At 46.4% G+C, this 19396-nt stretch overlaps 1 protein-coding gene across 2 annotated transcripts in view; it reads left to right on the top strand.

Annotated features, from left to right (window-relative positions):
- Positions 1-1555: 1555 nt before the first annotated feature.
- Positions 1556-19396, top strand: part of LOC139326292 (cell cycle and apoptosis regulator protein 2-like) — a 39780-nt gene continuing 21939 nt past the window's right edge. For both annotated transcript variants that reach the window (XM_070956451.1, XM_070956452.1), the window contains exons 1-9: positions 1556-1637; positions 2215-2299; positions 4828-4919; positions 8479-8570; positions 10647-10761; positions 13444-13570; positions 14374-14470; positions 16271-16387; positions 17540-17774. In XM_070956451.1, coding sequence (XP_070812552.1) covers positions 2227-2299; positions 4828-4919; positions 8479-8570; positions 10647-10761; positions 13444-13570; positions 14374-14470; positions 16271-16387; positions 17540-17774 — 948 coding nt within the window. In that variant the 5' untranslated portion in view covers positions 1556-1637; positions 2215-2226. The remainder of the gene's footprint in view (positions 1638-2214; positions 2300-4827; positions 4920-8478; positions 8571-10646; positions 10762-13443; positions 13571-14373; positions 14471-16270; positions 16388-17539; positions 17775-19396) is intronic.

Genomic DNA, 19396 nt, shown 5'->3' with positions numbered 1-19396 from the left:
ACCATCCATCTAGTCAAGGCAAACACCAAGCACAGAAGGGATATCGGGGAGCAGCTCTCTTATGATAGCCTGCAAAAGTAGGTTTTTAGGGAAATGCAGAGTCCCCAAACTTTAGAATGTGATCCCGTTTCGGCTTGAAACTGTGATGTTTCCCACTTATGCTTTGGGATTTAAAATGGAGAACAGGCAATAGTGGATGCATCCATGGGAGTTTTAGGATATATGGAAATCCCGGAGTGACCAATTCATCAATGAATTCAAGATGGAAAGAATTTGGGCTTTGCTGGTGGGTGCAGGTGATATTTTGTTTAGCTTGGAAAGTATCTGCTGTACCCCCTGCTGGTTGCGCATCTCCTTCTGCAGAGTAAGAGAATGTAATGTAGAGAATTGTAATCCAAATGAGGCTGGGTTGCAACTGATTTAAAAAAACCAGGGATTTAAAATAGCCTTTGTATTGAGATGCTACCCAGGCCGAGAGAGAGCCTGATTTAAAATATGCATTGTGAAGTGGAAAAGGGAATACATTCATTCCTATTCTCCCTCTAATGAAGATGGGAGTTTGTGAGAGAAAGTATTGGCGTGTGTATTGATTTCAAGGATTTGTACATGATCTATGAAGGCCGGGACAAAAGATTGCAACACGGAAGGATGTAAGTGGCCCATTTCTGAACAGCCAGCCGAACTCCCCACTTTGATAAAAAAACAAGACCAGGTCAATGAATAACGCAGAGAATATAAACAGTCTAAATCACCTGGGTGGCTAACGGAGATGCCTGGCAGCTCTTAATTTATTGCGGTTTAGTGATTCCTACATTAAACCATCAAAAGGATCCGCTTGTGCCTGATCAGTTTCAGCTGCACGCTGAGAAGACATGAAGAAGCGAGCAAAATAAAAGCATGCCTACAAATGTACAAACTTGGGGCTGGAAAAGAAAAGAGGCTCCAAATAGTTCTCAAACTTGCCACCGGGTGGCAAAACACACCCTTGTAAAAAAAGATGAAGAGGAGGACCGGTGGCAGCTCTGATTGTTTCATTAAAATTGAATTAATAATTGAATTAAATTGAATTGATAAATTTCCAGAGCTGGGGAGCCTCTGATTTATTCCACACCGCCTTAAAATACGGGATTTTGTCCACGCAAAGTTTCAAAACTCGAAAAACACCAAATTCCATTTCATGATGCTGGATGCTTTTTTTTGCTGCAACCTTTCCCAGATCATATCTAGTGGGACCCTTCCTTTTCCAAGCAGGTGCACCCAGAGGCGTTGGACCACATTTCCCAGAATTCCCAAGGGCTGGGAATTCTGGGAGGCGCTGTGTCGCTGCCAGGGGCTTCAGGCAGCTTCCATCCTTCCCGCCCCAAGCAGCCCAGGATGCTGGGATATGTAACCCAGGCACACCTGGAGGAGCATCCTCTCTCTCCCTCCCTTCCCCCCCCACTCCATCTTCGAGGAGCGACGCTCTTTCCCCTCTGGGAGGACCGAGACTCGCCGTTCCCATTGGCTTCCGGGTGGCGCTTCACTCCGGGCACTTCCGGTCCCTCCAGCGCGGGGGGCAGGAGGCGTTTCCGCTCAGGCGCACATCCGGGTTCCTTTGTCCCCGGGGTCGCAGCCGGGCGCCCTCCCCGCCGCCTCAGGTGGGTCCTCCAACCCCCCCCCCACGGCCCCCCGCGGCCTGCCTCTCGAGCCGGGCCGGGAGGGCCGCGCTAGGAATCCGCCTCTCGACTCCTCTCAGCGGCCGTTGGCCGCCTTCGCCTCCCGGCCCCGTGGAAGCGTCGGAGGCGCCCGCTGAAGCCCCCCCCCCGACCCCCCCACTCCGCTCTGTGTGTGGGTCTCTCTGTGTGTGTGTGTGTGGCGGGAGGGTGACGACGACCCCGCAGAGTAGGCCAGGCCAGGCGGGTGGGTTGAAAGAGGCGTCGCTTCTCCTTCCCTCCGGCAGCCTCGCCCGGCTGGCTCTCCCGAAGTGGCCCCGGGGAGAAGGGAGGAAGGAAGGGCCCCCTCTGGGCAGGCGGCTCTGTGTGTGGGTGTGTGTGTGGGGGGTACATCCTGAGGGCATCTAGACGGGCTCATCTTTCTCCCCCTCCCTCCTCCTCCTTTTGGGCGGGGCCTGGGGTTGGGAGGGAGGGGCCTGGGGTTTGTGGGCGGGGCTTTGTTCTGCGTGTGGGGGGGGGGGGTCTTTTGTGCGACTTTCTGAAGCGGGGATTCCGCCCACAGCCTCGGACCGTCATGGCCCAGTTCAAGCGCCAGAAGCCTCTGCGGACCAGCAGCCTCCAGGGAGCCCCGCGAGGGTCCTTCTCAGGTGGGTCTCCCCTCCCCCCCCTTCCCCTCCCCTGGGATGGCCTTTCTTCACCGGTTCTCCGTCTTTTCCTTTCCTTCTTTCCTTTTCCTTTCCTCCTTTCTTTTCCTTTTTCCTTTCCTTTCCTTCTTTCCCTTTCTCTTTCTTTCCTTTCTCTTCCCTTCCCTTCCTTTCCTTTCCTTTCCTCCTTTCTTTTCCTTTCCTTCTTTCCCTTTCTCTTTCTTTCCCTCTTTCCTTTCCCTCTTTCCTTTTCCTTTCCTTCTTTCCTTTTCCCTTTATTTCCCTTCTCTTCCCTTCCTTTCCTTTCCCTTTCCTTTCCTTTTCCTTCTTTCCTTTCCTTTCCCTCTTTCCTTTCCCTCTTTCCTTTTCCTTTCCTTCTTTCATTTTCCTTTCCTTTCCTTTCCTTTCTCTATTTCCTTTCCTTTCTCTATTTCCTTTCCTTTCCTCTTTCCTTCCTTCCTTCTTTCCTTTTTCCTTTCCTTTTTCCTTAACCCTAACCCTGCAAAAGAGGATGGGTGCCGGAACTCGTGCGATATTACAGCACCCAGGAGCTTCCATCAAGTCTCCTCTCCCTCAGAAGCAAAGAAACCGCAGCAAAGTTCTTAACAGTTCTTTTTCCTTTTTCCTATCCTTTCCTTCTTTCCTTTCCTTTCCTTTTTCCTTTCCTTTCCTTTCCTTCTTTCCCTTTCCCTTTCTTTCCTTTCCTTTCCTTTCCCTTCTTTCTCTATTTCCTTTCCTTTTTCCTTCCCTTTCCCTTTTCCCTTTCCCTTCCTTTCCTTTCTCTATTTCCTTTCCTCTTTCCTTTCTTCTTTCCTTTCCTTTCCTTTCCTTTCCTTTCCTTTCCTTTCCTTTCCTTTCCTTTCCTTTCCTTTCCTTTCCTTTCCTTTCCTTTCCTTTCCTGAAACAGGAATTCAAGACACTTGTGTTTAAAGCTCTTTGTTTTGTTTTTACTGCTGCCCTTCAGATACGTTTTCATATCTGGGTTTCAACTCTGATGCTTTGCAAATGAGACAAAGTATGCTTTTTATTTTTATTTGTTTACTTAGCCCGCCTTTATTATTTTTACAAATACAGGTAGTCCTTATGACCACAGGGACCCCAACATTTCTGTTGCTAAGCAAGGCAGTTAAGTGAGTTTTGCCCCATATTTAGGATATTTTTTTGCCATAGTTGTTCAACAAATCACTGCAGTTGTTAAGTGAGTCATGCAGTTGTTAAGTGAATCTGGCCTCCCAGACTTTGCTTTGACTTTGCTTGTTGGAAGCCAGATGGGAAGCTTATAAATAAAAACCACATGACCCCAGGAAAGTGAAATTCTCATAAATACATGACAGTTGCAAGCACCTGCATTTTGATCATATGACCATGGGGATCTGCAAAGATCGTAAATGTAAAAACAGTTTTCCAGTGCCGTTGTCATCGTAGAACGGTCATTAATGAATGGTTCTAAGTCAAGGACTACAACTCAAGGTGGTGAAAATATCCCACAGATCTTCCTCCTCCTATTTTCCCCCGCAAGAACAACCCTGTGAAATGAGTTGGGCTGAGAGAGAGCCACTGGCCCAAGGTCACAGCTGGCTTTCATGGCTAAGACGGGACTTGAACTCACAATCTTTTGCTTTCTAGCCTGATGCTTTAACGTCTAGACCAAACTGGCTCTCATTTGAGAGCCAAACTCCTATGATTCCCAAATGGGACAATACGTCGGGAAGAGTAGAGTATGCTTGCTAAACTGAACTATAAGCATGGAGTCCTTTCATGTGGCTGCCACTACTAGTGTGAGGTCAGAGATTACTACATAGGGTTGGATCTGTGGTCAGATCTAATAATGAAATATATATGTAGGCTGATCCCTGTATTCAGTCTTCTATTACTTCACTGGGAAAGAAATATACCGTATTTTTCGGAGTATAAGACACACCTTTTTCCCCCCTAAAAGGGGGTGAAAATTTAGGTGTGTCTTATACACTGAATGTAGCCCCAACCAACCCACTGGCCCCCCACCCTTTGGCCTCTGCCTCGCAGCAGTTACCTCCTTACAGCAAACAGCAAGAAAAAAACAGCTTCTTTCAGCTTCAGCACAGTCTAATTAGCACAAGTTGATTGGATCGCCTCCAGACTCTCAGCTGATTTGCTCTCAGCTGTTTTGCGCAGGGCTCTGCTGCTTGCTGCAAAGAGGTAAATTGCTGGAGCAGATTTTTTTTCCCCCTTGTGCTAATCAAGCTATGCTGAAAACAAAAGTGAAAGTAAAGCAGGCTGTTTGCTGCAAGGAGGCAAAATTGCGCAGAGGCAGAGGGAGATTTCTTTTTCTTCTTTTCCTCACCCAAAAAGGTAGGTGCGTCTTATACTCCGGTGCATCTTATATTCCGAAAAATACGGTAACAAGGATGAAGTTGTAGTTGTATGGAAAAGAACGTGGTTAGAATGATTACAGAGTAGTATTTATTGGTAAATAAAATTTATCCATTGCCTCCTCATACTTTATTTCAACTGGGATTCAAATGATGCTGACACCCAGTCCTTTTTCCTAGGAACACAGCCAGCCTCTCTACTGGGACCTGCGCCGGGTCTGTTAAATCCTCCCATTTCAGCAGACATCATTCAAGCAACACGTCATCTTCAGGTAGAGAATTAATTGGCTTTCTCTTATGGGTTTCTTAGTTGCCAGGTGGTGATACCCTGATATTCTTCCCTTCTCTTGATATGGGACAATTTGCGGATTTTACCTCAACAAAAGGATTGTGTAGAAGAACTGTTCAAGTTACAAGGTGATTCTGGTCACTTCTGATATCATGCCAAGAATTTTGTATTTTGGAAACAGGACAGCAATTCCTGGACTCGCTTAGCCCGAATCTCAGCCAGAGGTGAGGTAAAAAAACCCTGGAAATCTCCACAGCTCGTCTGATATTTCAGGCACGTGGCTTTAACTCCTTCTGGCTTTGATAAAAGGGGAGCCACAGATGAAGCAGGAGGATTTCTAGTTAATAGGGAGAAGCTGCAGCAATGGCAAAGGAGAAACACCACAAACATATGATTTTTTGATTTTTTTTTTGATTTTTTTAAATTTCTATACCACCCTTCTCCCAAAGGACTCAGGGCGGTGTACAGCCTATTAAAAGCACAAGGACAAACAACAATTAAAATTATTTAAAATTATTAAATAATTTTGGCTCAATATTAAAACCCCCCAAAATTTAAAACACCCAATTTAAAATTATTATGTTGATAGCCCGGCCTGGCGGAACAGCAGGGTCTTAAGGGCACAGCGAAATACCCGGAGGTCGGAGATCTACGTACTTCCGGGGGCAGTTCATTCCACAGGCCTGGGGCTCTCACAGAGAAGGCCCTCCCCCGGGTGTCGCCAGCCGACATAACTTGGCCGATGGCACCCTGAGGAGACCCTCTCTGTGGGAGCAGACTGGCCGGTGGGAGGCTATTGGTGGCAGAAGTCGGTCTCGAAGGTACCCGGGTCCTATGCCATGGAGCGCTTTAAAGGTGGTGACCAACACCTTGAATCGCACCTGGAAGACCACTGCGAGCCAGTGCAGCTCGCGCAAGAGGGGTGTCACGTGGGCACAACGGGTTGCGCCCATAACACCCGCGCGGCCGCATTCTGGACCAGTTAGAGCCTCCGAGTGCTCTTCAAGGGGAGCCCCATGTACATAGCACTCCCCATGCGAGGCGCCTCGAGGTCGACCTCTGCCCCCCTGCCAACACAAACTGCGAGTGGTCAGAGAGGAAGGAGGAGACCCACCGCAAAACGGTGCCCTCTATTCCTAACCCCCTCAACCGCTGTAGCATGTATGGGTCCAGATAGATAGCTTCATCCAGGTGCCGGGGAAGCTATCGTGCCACCACACTCTCAACAACCTTCATCACAAAACAAAGGTTGGAGACCGGACGGTAGTTAGCTAATTCAGCCAGGTCCAGGGAAGGCTTCTTGAGGAGGGGCCTCACCACTGCCTCTTTCAAGGCGGCAGGAAAGGCACCCTCACTCAGAGAAGCACTTATAATCCCTGAAGCCAGCCTCGTGTAACCTCCCGGGAGGCCAGTACCAACCAGGAGGGACACGGGTCCAATAAACACTTGGCAGCACTAATCTTACCCAGAACCCTGTCCACATCCTCGGGAGCCATAGGATCAAACTCCTCCCAGATAATATTCTCAAGACCTGCCCTCGTCTCCTCCCCTGAACTCATCCAATCGGAGTCCAAGCCTTCCCGAATCCGAGTGACTTTATCATGCAGGAATTGCACAAAATCCTCAGCTCGACCCTGTAAGGGGTCTTCCCGCCACCGCCCCCACCCCTCCCCTGGGCCCTCGGCTGATGAAATGCACGGAAACCTGGTGGGCACATTTCAACAAGGGGGAACACCCCCCCCTCTTGGCCCAACCAGGTCTCCGTAATACCTGCCAGGTCCGCACCCCCCTCCATAATAAGATCACAAATGAGGGGGGCTTTATTAACAACCGACCTGGCATTACACAACATCAGCTGCGGACCCTGGGCCTGAGACTCTGCACAACTCAGGACACGAGTCGCGCATTGGGGACCGGAGTGCACAATTGCTCGTAAACAGCGTATGCGCACCCCCGACACATGATATGGTCCCCTGCGCCCGTCATACCTGCCCCTCCCACTCATTATTTCAATTACATTGCCCTTCCTGTCGCCCCCCTGCTCCCCGGTTAAATTTCCTTCCACGACCCCTCTGCTGCAGCCAATCGACGCATCACCCCGCTCAGTGGCTATCTGGACCCCCCCCCCAGGTCCACCTTTACAACCCCCTCCCTTCCTCCCGGGTCCCCTTAAAATTTTCCTTAAAAATTTAGATAAAACAACCCCTCAACCCCCTCTTCGCTACATGCTATCTCTCGGGGTTCCAAAACCCGTCATCAAGATAGGACCTCGATAACGTGGAGGGCCAGGCCTGAGAGAGGGGGGAGTCTCGCAGCGCGAAGAGCTCAGCCTGAACTCTTCATTTTCCATGCTTTATTTCTCTCTCAAGGCTGCCACAAGACTTGTTGTGCAGGTCTTCGCGCGCATTGTTGCAGAAGGTGCATGTTTATGCTTAGCCTGCTTAAAATGCTTCAAGTGTGACAGAAAAAAGGAAGTTGGAAGTTGGGTTATTCAACCCTAAAAGGAACAGTTGTACATCTAAGTAGTGGCTTAGCCTTTAATTGTCCATGGCATTTAGAGCCAGTGTTAAAGAGCCGATGCAGAGTGCATTAAGTTGTTGTTAGTTACGAAGTCGCGTCGGACCCATCGCGACCCCATGGACAACGTTCCTCCAGGCTTTCCTGTCCTCTACCATCCTCTGGAGTCCATTTAAGATCACGCCGACTGCTTCCGTGACTCCATCCAGCCACCTTGTTCTCCGCTGTCCCCTTCTTCTTTTGCCCTCCATCGTTCCCAGCATTAGGCTCTTCTCCAGGGAGTCCTTCCTTCTCATTAGGTGGCCAAAGGATTTGAGTTTCCTCTTCAGGATCTGGCCTTCTAAAGAGCAGTCAGGGTTGATCTCCTCTAGGACTGACCGGTTGGATCGCCTTGCAGTCCAAGGGACTCAGGAGTCTTCTCCAGCACCAGTGCATTAAGTAGAGATCACTAAATAGCAAGTGGGTAAAAGCTTGAAGTATTTTCTACTTAAAATAGCCTGCTGGATGGTTCAGAGTACCAAAGAATGATAAAAGAAAGTGAACTAGGCTCAGGGGGAGGGCCTTCTCTGTGGGGGCACCTACCCTCTGGAATCAGTTGCCCCCAGAGATAAGGAGAATCCAAGACCTTAGTGCCTTCCGCCGTGCCCTTAAAACCCACTTTTTCCAGCAAGCCGGGCTGGTTTAAGAAGAAATTTTTAAATGTTTTAATTGGTAGTGATTTTTAATTGGGCCAAATTTATATATCTTTTAATTGTTTTTAATATTTGTACTGCATGTTTTTAATTCTGGCTGTACACCGCCCTGAGTCCTCAGGGAAAAGGGCGGTATAGAAATTGTAAATAAATAAATAATAAATAAATAAATAAATAAATACATACATACATACATACATACATACATACATACATACATACGCACCATCTGCAGCATTAATGAAGGTACCGGCTGAGTGTGGTAATGATCAGATGAGGATCATTTGAGTTTATTCTGAGCAAAGTAATGACAGTGATTTTCTCTGCTTTTAGGGAGGAGAGAAGCAGCGGGTTTTTACCGGCATTGTCACCAGTCTTCACGATTATTTTGGCGTGGTGGATGATGAAGTTTTTTTCCAATTAAGGTGAGTAGAGGGTTGCTGAGCAGCAGCAGGGACAGAAGTGGGCTGCAAACGGCTCCACGCGGACAGGGTAACTTCGCCGCTCTTCAACCTTACCTGAGCCTTGGAAGAGCAGTAAAGGGGCTGCTTCTCAGGCCTGAGGATCACCCAAGCCTGGCTGCTTATAGCTGCTGCTTCTGCTGTTGGAATTGGGTGTGTTGAGGGTAAAACTGCCCTCTGCAAAGTAGTGCAACGGACCAGACAGCGAATAGATACATTGCTTAGCAAAACACACAGATAGTCACAGACTCTCAACGTTTAAAGAAAAATAAATAGTCTTTACTTGTAGTATAAAAACAAACTTGGCTTCTCAAAACAACTTCGTCAAACAATCACGGTTTAACACAAAACATAGTTTGCTTACAATTCCAGTTCTCTCCAAACACAGACACAGTTCCTTCAGCAGTTCAACCTTCGATAGCAGGAGCAGGAGCAGAAGCAGGAGTAGAAGTGAGAGCAGAAGTGAACGAACTTCCTGCCTTCCTTTATATGTCTGCTTAGCACAGCCAATTAGTCATCTTTGTAGCAGTTAAAGTTACAAAACATAGTTTTCTATATATTATCTTACCCAACCGTAGGATAAGCATCCAACAGGGTGTAATCCATTATATTACAGATTGTGATGCATCCTGCTAGAAAAATGCAAGTATTCTAGAGAAAATGGCAGAGGTGTTATTCAGCCGGTTCAGACAGGTTCATGTGAACTGGTAGCGGAAATCGTGGGTGGGCTCGCCCACCCGCCCCGTCTCTATGCCGTCTTATTTAGGCACATTTTTTGAGGCCGAGTGCATGCGTCGAAGGTGCTCGCATGAGCAAAGCACGTGCACGGAAGGCTGTAAGCAGGTGCGGAAGTGGCCGCGCGCGCGCTCACATTTGCAAACCTGTAGGGAAAGGAAGTGAATACCACCCTGGAAAAAGGTTTCCAACTAAGCTTTTCCTGTGCCAGCTTCTACCTGCAAAACTTTAGAATTTAGAGGTCTTCAAACTTGGCAGCTTTAAGACTTGTGGACTTCAACTCCCAGAATTCTCCAGCCAGCTGGCTGGAGAATTCTGGGAGTTGATGTCCACAAGTCTTAAAGCTGCCAAGTTTGAAGACCTCTGGTATACACAGAACTGGTTTCAGGACCTGTTTACCCATTATAAAGTCATTATAAAGTTAGAACGTTGAAATGTGATTTTTCTCACTTCTTTGTGTGTTTGTGAAGGAAGCACACCTGATACACCTCCAGTGAAAAGAGTGATGAGAGAGTAGGTGATGGAAGGAACTTGGCCTGAGGTCAGAGGACTAGTGCCAGTTGGAGAAGAATAGAATAGAATGGAATAGAATTTTTATTGGCCAAGTGTGATTGGACACACAAGGAATTTGTCTTGGTGCATATGCTCTCAGTGTACCTAAAAAGAAAATATACATTCGTCAAGAATCATAAGGTACAACACTTAATGATAGTCATAGGGAACAAATAAGCAATCAAATCATATTAGGAAACAGTCAATATAAATCGTAAGGATACAGCAACAAATTACAGTCATAAGTGGAAGGAGATGGGTGGTGAGAACGATGAGAAGATTAATAGTAGTGCAGACTTAATAAATAGTTTGTCAGTGTTGAGGGAATTATTTGTTAAGCAGAGTGATGGCGTTCAGGAAAAAACTGTCCTTATGTCTAGTTCTGGTGTGCAGTGCTCTATAGCATCGTTTTGAGGGTAGGAGTTGAAACAGTTTATGTCCAGGATGCGAGGGGTCTGTAGATATTTTCCCAGCCCTCTTTTTGACTCGTGCAGCATACAGGTCCTCAATGGGAGGCAGGTTGGTAGCCATGGTTTTTTCTGCAGTTCTAATTATCCTCTGAAGTCCGTGTCTGTCTCGTTGGATTGCAGAACCAAACCAGACAGTTATAGAGGTGCAGATGGCAGACTCAATAAGGCAAATCAATACTGAAGTCTTAAGCAGTTTCTTACGAAGTGGTACCGTGAGGTTTCTCAGAGGCTGGGCCAGCAGAAGTAATGAACTTCTCCTCCTCCTGTCTTTTCTTCCTTTAAGCGTTGTTAAAGGCCGGATCCCACAAATTGGTGAGAAAGTGCTGGTGAAAGCTGTTTACAACCCCAGCCAGTCGGTGCCCTGGAATGCCTTGAAGGTCCAGACCTTGTCAAATCAGGTAGCAGCCAGTTTTGTATTAAGATATTTATTCATTATTTAGTTGTTTACTGTTTCAATGTGCCATTCTAATGCTGATCACAATATTATTTGAATATACATAGTAATACCCTCTTCCAACCTCTAATCTTCCCATCTCGTTATTACTTTTATTCTGTTACATAAAAATGTGTATACTAATACTCCCTCTATCTCTTATTCCTACTCTATTCTAACTTTTAGACAGGCCTCAGTCAGTCCACCATTATATTAAAAGACCTTTCCTTTCTATCCATCATCTCTTGCCCGTTTTAATGCTTCAATTCTTATTCGTTTTTTGGGTTGCCTCCCATACTTCTCTCTTGGATCTTTGTCTCTATCGACCTCTACATCTTTATTATTCAGTCTATATATTTCTTCCATCTCTCCTTTCTTATACTGCCAGTCCGTCTTCAAACTTGGCAACTTTAAGACTTGTGGACTTCAACTCCCAGAATTCTCCAGCCAGCATAGCATAGCATAGCATAGCATAGCATAGCATAGCATAGCATAACAGGCTGGAGAATTCTGGGAGTTGAAGTCCACAAGTCTTAAAGCTGCCAAGTTTGAAGACTTCTGCTCTAGAGTGTCTGCCCAAGCTTCTGTCTCTCCTCTCTCCCTTTCGAAAGTACCGTCCTGCTTATCCCAATCCATTTTTAAATCTCTTAGAATTCTTTTTCCTTGCTTGATTTCATCAGTCATTTTCATCTTTACTTCTCCTTGTATTCTCCTCTACTTTTACTTGTCTTCTCCTTCTTGCTTTATTTGCTGGTTTGTCTGTTCTACCTTTTCCTCCATTCTTTCTGTTATCTCCTCCCTTTCCTGGACATAGTGATTTTTATTCAAAGAACCCAATGCATGACACAGGTGGGAAAATAGAAAGCATTCAACAAGGGGCCTCACGCTTTTATTTAGCACTTTGCTGTGACTTGTGGGAAAGCAGTGGAAGATATCCTAGTTGAAACGGCAGAGAAGTGCAACGGCAGTGCGAGTTGCACTGGCTCCTGGTGGTCTTCTGGGTGCGCTTCAAGGTTTTGGTTACCACCTTTAGAGCGCTCCATGGCTTAGGACCTGTCTACTTACGGGACCGCCTACAAATAGCCTCCCACCAGCCGGTACGCTCTCATAGAGAGGGGCTCCTCTGGGTGCCATCGGCCAAACAGTGTCTACTGGCGGTCCCCAGGGGGAGGGCCTTCTCTGTGGGGGCACCCACTATCTGGAACGAGCTCTCCCCGGAGATACGGAGGATCCCGTATCTGCGCATTTTCCGCCGCGCTCTTAAGACCTTCCTATTCCAGCAAGCTGGCCTGGCCTAACCTTTTCCCCCCTTTTCTTTTAAATTGAAAATTTTAAATCTGTTTTTAAATTATTGGGATGTTTTAAATTTGTCTCTGGCTAAATTATTTAATCTGGTTTTATTTTTGCTCTTAAATTTTTGTATTTATGTATTTTATTTTTGTGCCTGTTCACCGCCCTGAGTCCTTCGGGAGTAGGGCGGTATATAAATCTAAGAAAAGAAGAGAAATCAGATGGAGGGGAATGTTATTGTGGGTGAGGCAGAGGAATTTAATAAGCCCATCTGTCAGCTGCCACCTTATGCTTGCTTGTGACAGAGTGCCATGAACTGTGGGGAGGGGTAATGAAGGTGGGGAATAGCAGTAACAATAGCAACAGCACTTAGACTTATATACCGCTTCACAGTGCTTTTACAGCCCTCTCTAAGCTGTTTACAGAGTCAGCCTATTGCCCCCAACAATCTGGCTCCTCATTTTACCCCCTTTGGAAGGATGAAAGGCTGAGTCAACCTTGAGCCTTCTGAGATTTGAAGTGCCAAATTGCAGGCAGCCGGCAGGCAGCAGAAGTAGCCTGCAGGACTGCACTCTAACCACTGGTTAACCTTGGCTCATGCTCGGGAAAACTTAACGGCTGTGCCTTCTTGAGGCACTGCCTCAAGGTCATCCAGCTGGAAAGAGGAGAGGGCCGCATACCAAACTGCGTTTGGGCCATCTGTTATGAAAACATCTTGCCTGAACCTGACTGGTTACACCAGGTTGGGCAATGAGAGACGGCTAAGGGAGGGAAAAGTACAAGTTAGGGAGTTTAGCTCATTGTTCCCAGTTCTGGCTTTGGACTGTTGCAATACCCTTGATCTCTAGTAAACTATACCTTTTTCAATAAATGGAGCCAAGGGTTGTTCCCATTTAGAGATTTAAGTTGTGGCAGGTCGAAAATCATCTTTTTATTTATTATTATTTATTTATTGGTTTAATTTATATGCTGCCTTTCTCCGGAGACTCAGGGCGGCTTACAATGCGTTAAGCAATAGCCTTCATGCTTTTGTATATACCTGCTTAGTAGGGCTTTCGCGCCCCCCTCCCCAAGCGGTGTTCTTTTTTATACAAAGTCAGCTTATTGCCCCCCACAATCCGGGTCCTCAATTTACCTACCTCAGATGGATGGAAGGCTGAGTCAGTCTTGAGCCTGGTGAGATTTGAACTTGCAGTAATTGCAGGCAGTTGGTGGTACTTAACAACACTTTAGTCTGCTGCGCCACCAAGGAAGGAATGTTATTTATGAAACATTTGTTCACTCATAGTTTGGACGTTTTTCAGTAAGAAAAGTTACTTTTGTTATGAATTCTTCATTAATACTTTTTTCCCCCCAGCCTCTTCTGAAGCCCCCCACTCCTCTGCTCCATGTAGCTTCTTTGGGACAGAAGCAAGGCATTCTGGGAGCTCAGCCCCAGCTGCTCTTCCAGCCACACCGGATCCCCCCTCTCTTCCCCCAGAAACGTAAGTGTTACTACATGCAGCATTGGACGGTGAAGAAATCCATTCAGAGGTGGAGCGTTAAATGTTAAAATCGAACCCGAGATTCGTTACACTGTGAAGGAAGCTAGAGAGACAAACTCTTTCGGAAACCAGATGGGAAATTTGAAGCCATGGCTGATTTTCTAAATAGTTTTTCCCTATTCATTCTGATTCATGGAAGGGAGTAACGTAAGCAGTTTTTCTAGACCATGAGAGAAGTCTGTAATCCTGGCAAATCGTCTAGATGGGGCTCTGGTGTTATTTGGGTGCCATGGTTGCAAAAAGAAAGAAAGAAAAAGAAAGAAAAAGAAATTGAATGGCATTTTGGGAAATGTGTGATTTTTTTTTTTTAATTTGATTTATATGCCGCCCTTCTCCGGAGACTCAGGGCGGCTTACAATGCGTTAAGCAATAGCCTTCATTCTTTTGTATATTTTATACAAAGTCATCTTATTGCCCCCACAAACTGGGTCCTCATTTCACCTACCTTAGAAAGGATGGAAGGCTGAGTCAACCTTGAGCCTGGTGAGATTCGAACTTACAGTAATTGCAGACAGCTGGTGTTAATCACAATGCTATCAGTCTGCTGAGCCACCAGGCCCTATGATTTTTGTCATCCTGGTTTCTCCTTACGAGGTGGATACAGTTATGTGTGTAACCTGGTTACACAGTTGTGTGTGTAACCTGGGACCAGCGATAGCGGATCTGGCGTGATATAAAGCCTAGAAGCAAATGGGTTGTCCTCCGAGGAGGAGAAAATAAGGCTGAATCTGTTTCTTCTCCAGCAATGAGCCTCTTCCAGACATCTCCATCGCTCCACTTGGGCCACCTTGGGAGATACGCCAGTCGAGGTCCTAAAGGCAGGCAGGAGTCAGGCAGATGGTAAGCATCACGGTGGGTCATTTTGGGTTGACACAGCATCCTGCCGGTCACACCACATAGTGTGAGTTCCCACTTTCCCAAGGAGCATTTCTTGCTCCCTTCCCCCCCCCCCCACATTTTGCCTTTTCAGCTGGTCTCTCAGTCCATGGGGTGCAGCTTTCTGTTACTTAGCTGCCCCTTGCCACTCAGCAGAAAAGCAAATCTAGCACTCTTCCCAATTTCCTGGGGAGAATATTTGTCCTTCTAGATCAGGGGCGTCAAACTCAAGGCCTGGGGGCCGGATCCGACTTAAGGGGTGTTCAGATCTTGCCTGCAGAAGGACTGGCCCATGGTGTTTCTGCCAGTGAAAATGGGCTACCCAGGCTCCATTTTTGGCTGCCACAGCCTCCTGCAACCAGTGAAAACGGAACTTGTGCGGCCCTCCCAAGCTCCGTTTTCACTAGCAGAGGGTTGCAGGAGGCTCTGGCAGCTGAAAATGGAGCCTGGGTAGCCCGTTTTCGCTGGCAGAGCGCTCGGGCCACTACAGGTGCCCCCGACATGAGTGATGTTGAGCCGGCCAGCCCCCCCCCCCTGCCCCCCAAGGTCAAACACAATCCTGATGCAGCCCTCAATGAAATCGAGTTTGACACCCCTACTCTAGAGGCAGGGTGGTCTGCTTTTCTTAGCAGCAATCCAGGATCCCTTGCCACGTTGCTGCCTGACACATTTCAATGGATGTTTAAGGGATCCATCCTGGGATCTTATATATGCAGAGGGAGCCTATTCTGTGCCACTGAGCTCAGGTTCCTTGTTTCACGTGGTCCAAGCTTTTCTCTTCCTCCCTGGCATTTCTTTAGTCTTTTCCACCCACTTTCTACATGAGAGAAGAAGAACGGTACTTCCGAGATTTCTCCCTGCTTTTCCCTGCTTCACATGGGTTTCCGTACATTTTTTGTTGTCCCCATACGGCAACGGCTGCTACACAGAGCCCCAGGCAGGATAGATGAGTGGGTCTCACAAAGGGGTGGGTATTTATTTATCTATCTATCTATCTATCTATCTATCTATCTATCTATCTATCTATCTATCTATCTATCTATCTATCATCCATCTATCTATCTATCTATCTATCTATCTATCTATCTATCTATCTATCTATCTTATCTATCTATCTATCTAATTTCTATGCCGCCCTACTCCCGGAGGACTCAGGGCGGTGAACAGCCAAGATAAAATACAGATAATACAAACATTAAAAGTCCATTAAAATTATTAAATATTTTGGCCGAAAACAAATTTAAGGTAGGGTAGACCAAAGACCAAGGAGGACCTGTTAAAACTCCATCTCTGCCCTGTGGGCTTTACAGATGGCCACAGCTAACCCAGAATGCTGGCCAAGGTAGACTTCACGGAATGGTCCATCAGGGTTGGGCTTTGGTTCTCCTATTATTTGAAACTGCGGGGGCAACTGAGCAAAACCTCCCTTTGGGTCAACGCCGAATGGAAGGAAACCATTCGATAGGATAGGAAACCAGTCTGGGAAAAGTCATTCACAGAGGGAATCTCCAGCCCCCAGAAAAAGCATAAATTCTGACCAAAAATGACACTTGTGTGGGGTGCAGTCATTACATGTCCTGTAATGATTACTTTCCTCAGAGAAGGGAGTTCATTTTCCATGGATAGTTGGATATCCACGTTCTCTCTCTCTCTCCCAAGTTGTACCGGATGTTGTGTCTGTCGAGAACCAAACTGGGAAAAATTTAGGATTTCAGTGCAACATTATAACTGTGGCTGATGCGACCAAGTTGTTCTCCCTTTTAGGGATGACTTTGACTCCAAGAAGAGGAAGCAGAAGGGTAATGAGCCCTGGGGGGCAAAGAAGCCTCGGCACGAGCCACCCCAATACCGAGTCCAGTTGGCTTGCTATACTGTGAATAGGTAAGCGCAAATGGGAGCCTTGTGATTGGCCAGAAAGGCGGGATGGAAAGATATTGCTGCTTTTCATGAGTTATATCAGGACAAGTGTCTGTCCCACACTCTCATCATCATTTAATGACCCCATAATCCCTTGCGGGGTAGATTCTGGGCAACTGAATGGAGCGAGCAGAGTATTTTAATGGCCAGACGCCTTTCCTGTCGCCAATGAGGAGTTTTGTTCAGCAGATATATTTTCATTGTGCCCAGAGAGAGAAATATCCGCCTCTACCTAGGATCGAACTCACAGCCTCCTGATTGTGAGGCGAGAGCTCCACCTCTAGGCCCCGGCACCACTCTGCTGTCTGCCCCCACACTCTCTCTCCTCCAATATCTCCATTGATGGACAGAAGTTGTTGGCCTGCAACTCCCAGAATCTTCAGGATCAAAATTTTTGAGGCGCTAAGTTGAGGAGAGTTCAACATTGATCAAGATAAGACCAATGCATTATTTCACTATTAGGGCCCCAAGGTCAAGTTAGTAACACATCAAAGGTCTGGTGTCAAGTTTCGAGGTCGTTTCAAATAAATTGCATTTCAAACAAAGTCTTTGAAGGAAAAACTCCTATTTATTAAGCACAACATTCTAAAACCCGACTCCATCGAAGCCAACACTGACGTCCAGACCCAAAACCCTCCCTTTCCGTTCCCCACTCCCCTGCACTCATTGGCCATCTTCCAAGTCACTCCACCCCTAATCTACTGCTCCAGCTCAAAGGAATTTCCCCCCTCCCATCCCATCTCCTAGGGGATATTATCTCCAGGGAAAATAAGTAGGTGAAAAGTCAAACGTCCCTTTCCAGACGCCTCCACTTCTCCTTCTTACGTCAGCACTAGAGTAAATGCAGCTTGAAGTGCTGACATCTGGTTTGGTTTCTTGTAAAAGAGAGAAATGGTGTTGGTGTTGGGGAAACGCTTGGTGAATGCTCGGGAACTATTTGGTTCAGATATGGAGAACAAACACATCCAGCCTAGTCAACGTTGACTTAAGTGTATTGATTTAGTGCTCCAATCAATGAGCAAAATCAATCGTCCACCTGCTCTGAATCAGACAAGCTGGGCAGTCTTGGCATCCTGTTAAAGGGGATCCTTTGTTTTGGTTTCTGTGTCTCGCCAGCTCCTCCTGTGATGCCATGGAAATCTTGAGGCGCTACTGCAGCATCCAGTTGCCCAAGGAATTCTATGATGTCCGCCTCTGCTGGTTGGACACCTTCCCTCTTAGCCAGCCGTTGACTCTGAAGCATCCTAGTCGCGTCCAAGTGGCCGGTCCTGCTGAAGAACTGTCTCAGACGGGAGAGGATACCAGGCAGGAGGTTCAGCTGGAGGACGCAAATCCCGCATTCAGTGCCAAGGTGAACACTTTTGGGACCCCGTTCTGTTCAACAGAAGGGCCTTCACAGCTGACAAAGAGTTTTAATGAGCTGAGCTGAATTCTGCAGGGCTGTTTGGGCAGAAATTAGAAGCACATTTCACTTAATGCTTTGTTCCCTCTTCTGGAGCAATTCTGCTCCCTAAATTTATCCTGTGGTTGAATTTGTTGGGTGAACATGACCCCTGCTATAGTGTTCGTTCCTTTGCATTTTATTTGTTTAAATCCATTTATTTATTTTATATATTTAATTTATATACCGCCCTACTCCCGAAGGACTCAGGGCGACGAACAGCCAAACAGTAAAAATACATAGATACAAAATTTAAAAACAGAGTAAAATCGAATTAAACAATTTGGCCCAGACAGATTAAAACACCCCAATCATTTTAAAAAAACGATTAAAATTTGCATAATTAAAAAGAGGGAAAAGATTAGGCCAGGCCCGCCTGGTGGAATAAAAAGGTTTTAAGAGCGTGACGGAAGGTGCGCAGATCCGGGATCCTCCGTATCTCCAGGGGGAGCTCGTTCCAGATAGTAGGTGCCCCCACAGGGAAGGCTCTCCCCCTTTAAAATCCCTTTCTGTTTTTGTCTTTATTTTTAAATATTCAAAGTGCAATAGTTAGCGAGGAAATAAATGGGTAGGTGCTTTATATGATGTTTGCATGATCTGTTCTGCCAGATTCCTTTTTGGGAGCACCGATAATATTACTACTAGGTGTGCATGGAAGCCGCCTGGATTAGTAAAACCTTGCCTGTTTTATAAAGGTGGTTATAGGACATGTTCCTCGTTTTTGTTTATTTTTCACACTTCTTAACCGCCTGTCTCCCTCGCTCCCTTTTATCTGTACAATCACAGCTTTTAGATAACAAGTGTTAAAATAAACACAGATTGAAAAGCAGGCTTTAAAAAAAAATCTCAAAATCAGAATAGAATCATTCAGGGAAAAGGTTTGTACTAAACGGTTTCAGTACCTCCTTAAAACAGAGTAAGAATGTGGACATTCTCACTCGGCTAGGCAGATAATTCATTGTTGGCTCCTACTTTACCAACAATCTACCGTATTTTTCGGAGTATAAGACACACCTTTTTCCCCCCTAAAAGGGGGTGAAAATTTAGGTGCGTTTTATACACTGAATGTAGCCCTGCCCACCCACTGGCCCCCACCCTTTGGCCTCTGCCTCCCAGCAATTTACCTCCTTGCAGCAAGAAGAAACAGCTCGTTTCAGCTTCAGCACAGCCTAATTAGCACAAGTTGATTGGATCGCCTCTGGACTCTCAGCTGTTTTGCTCTCAGCTGTTTTGTGGGGGCCTCTGCTGCTTGCTGCAAGGAGGTAAACTGCTGGGAGCAGATTTTTTTTTCCCTCTTGTGCTAATCAAGCTATGCTGAAAACGAAAATGAAAGTAAAGCAGGCTGTTTGCTGTTTGCTGGTACGAGGCAGAATTGCTGAGAGGCAGATTTCTTTTTCTTGTTTTCCTCACCAAAAAAGGTAGGTGCATCTTATACTCCGAAAAATATGGTACTCTCTTTTGCAGATGAAACAAAAGCCATGATCTTTTTTTAAAAAATGTCATAATTAAATCCACCATCATCCTCTGTAAAT

The sequence above is a fragment of the Pituophis catenifer genome, unplaced genomic scaffold (genome assembly GCF_029215685.1).
Source record: "Pituophis catenifer annectens isolate HBS135680 unplaced genomic scaffold, rPitCat1.0.hap2 SCAF_31, whole genome shotgun sequence".
Taxonomy (NCBI): Eukaryota; Metazoa; Chordata; class Lepidosauria; order Squamata; family Colubridae; genus Pituophis; species Pituophis catenifer.
This window is presented reverse-complemented; position numbering and strand designations above follow the sequence as displayed.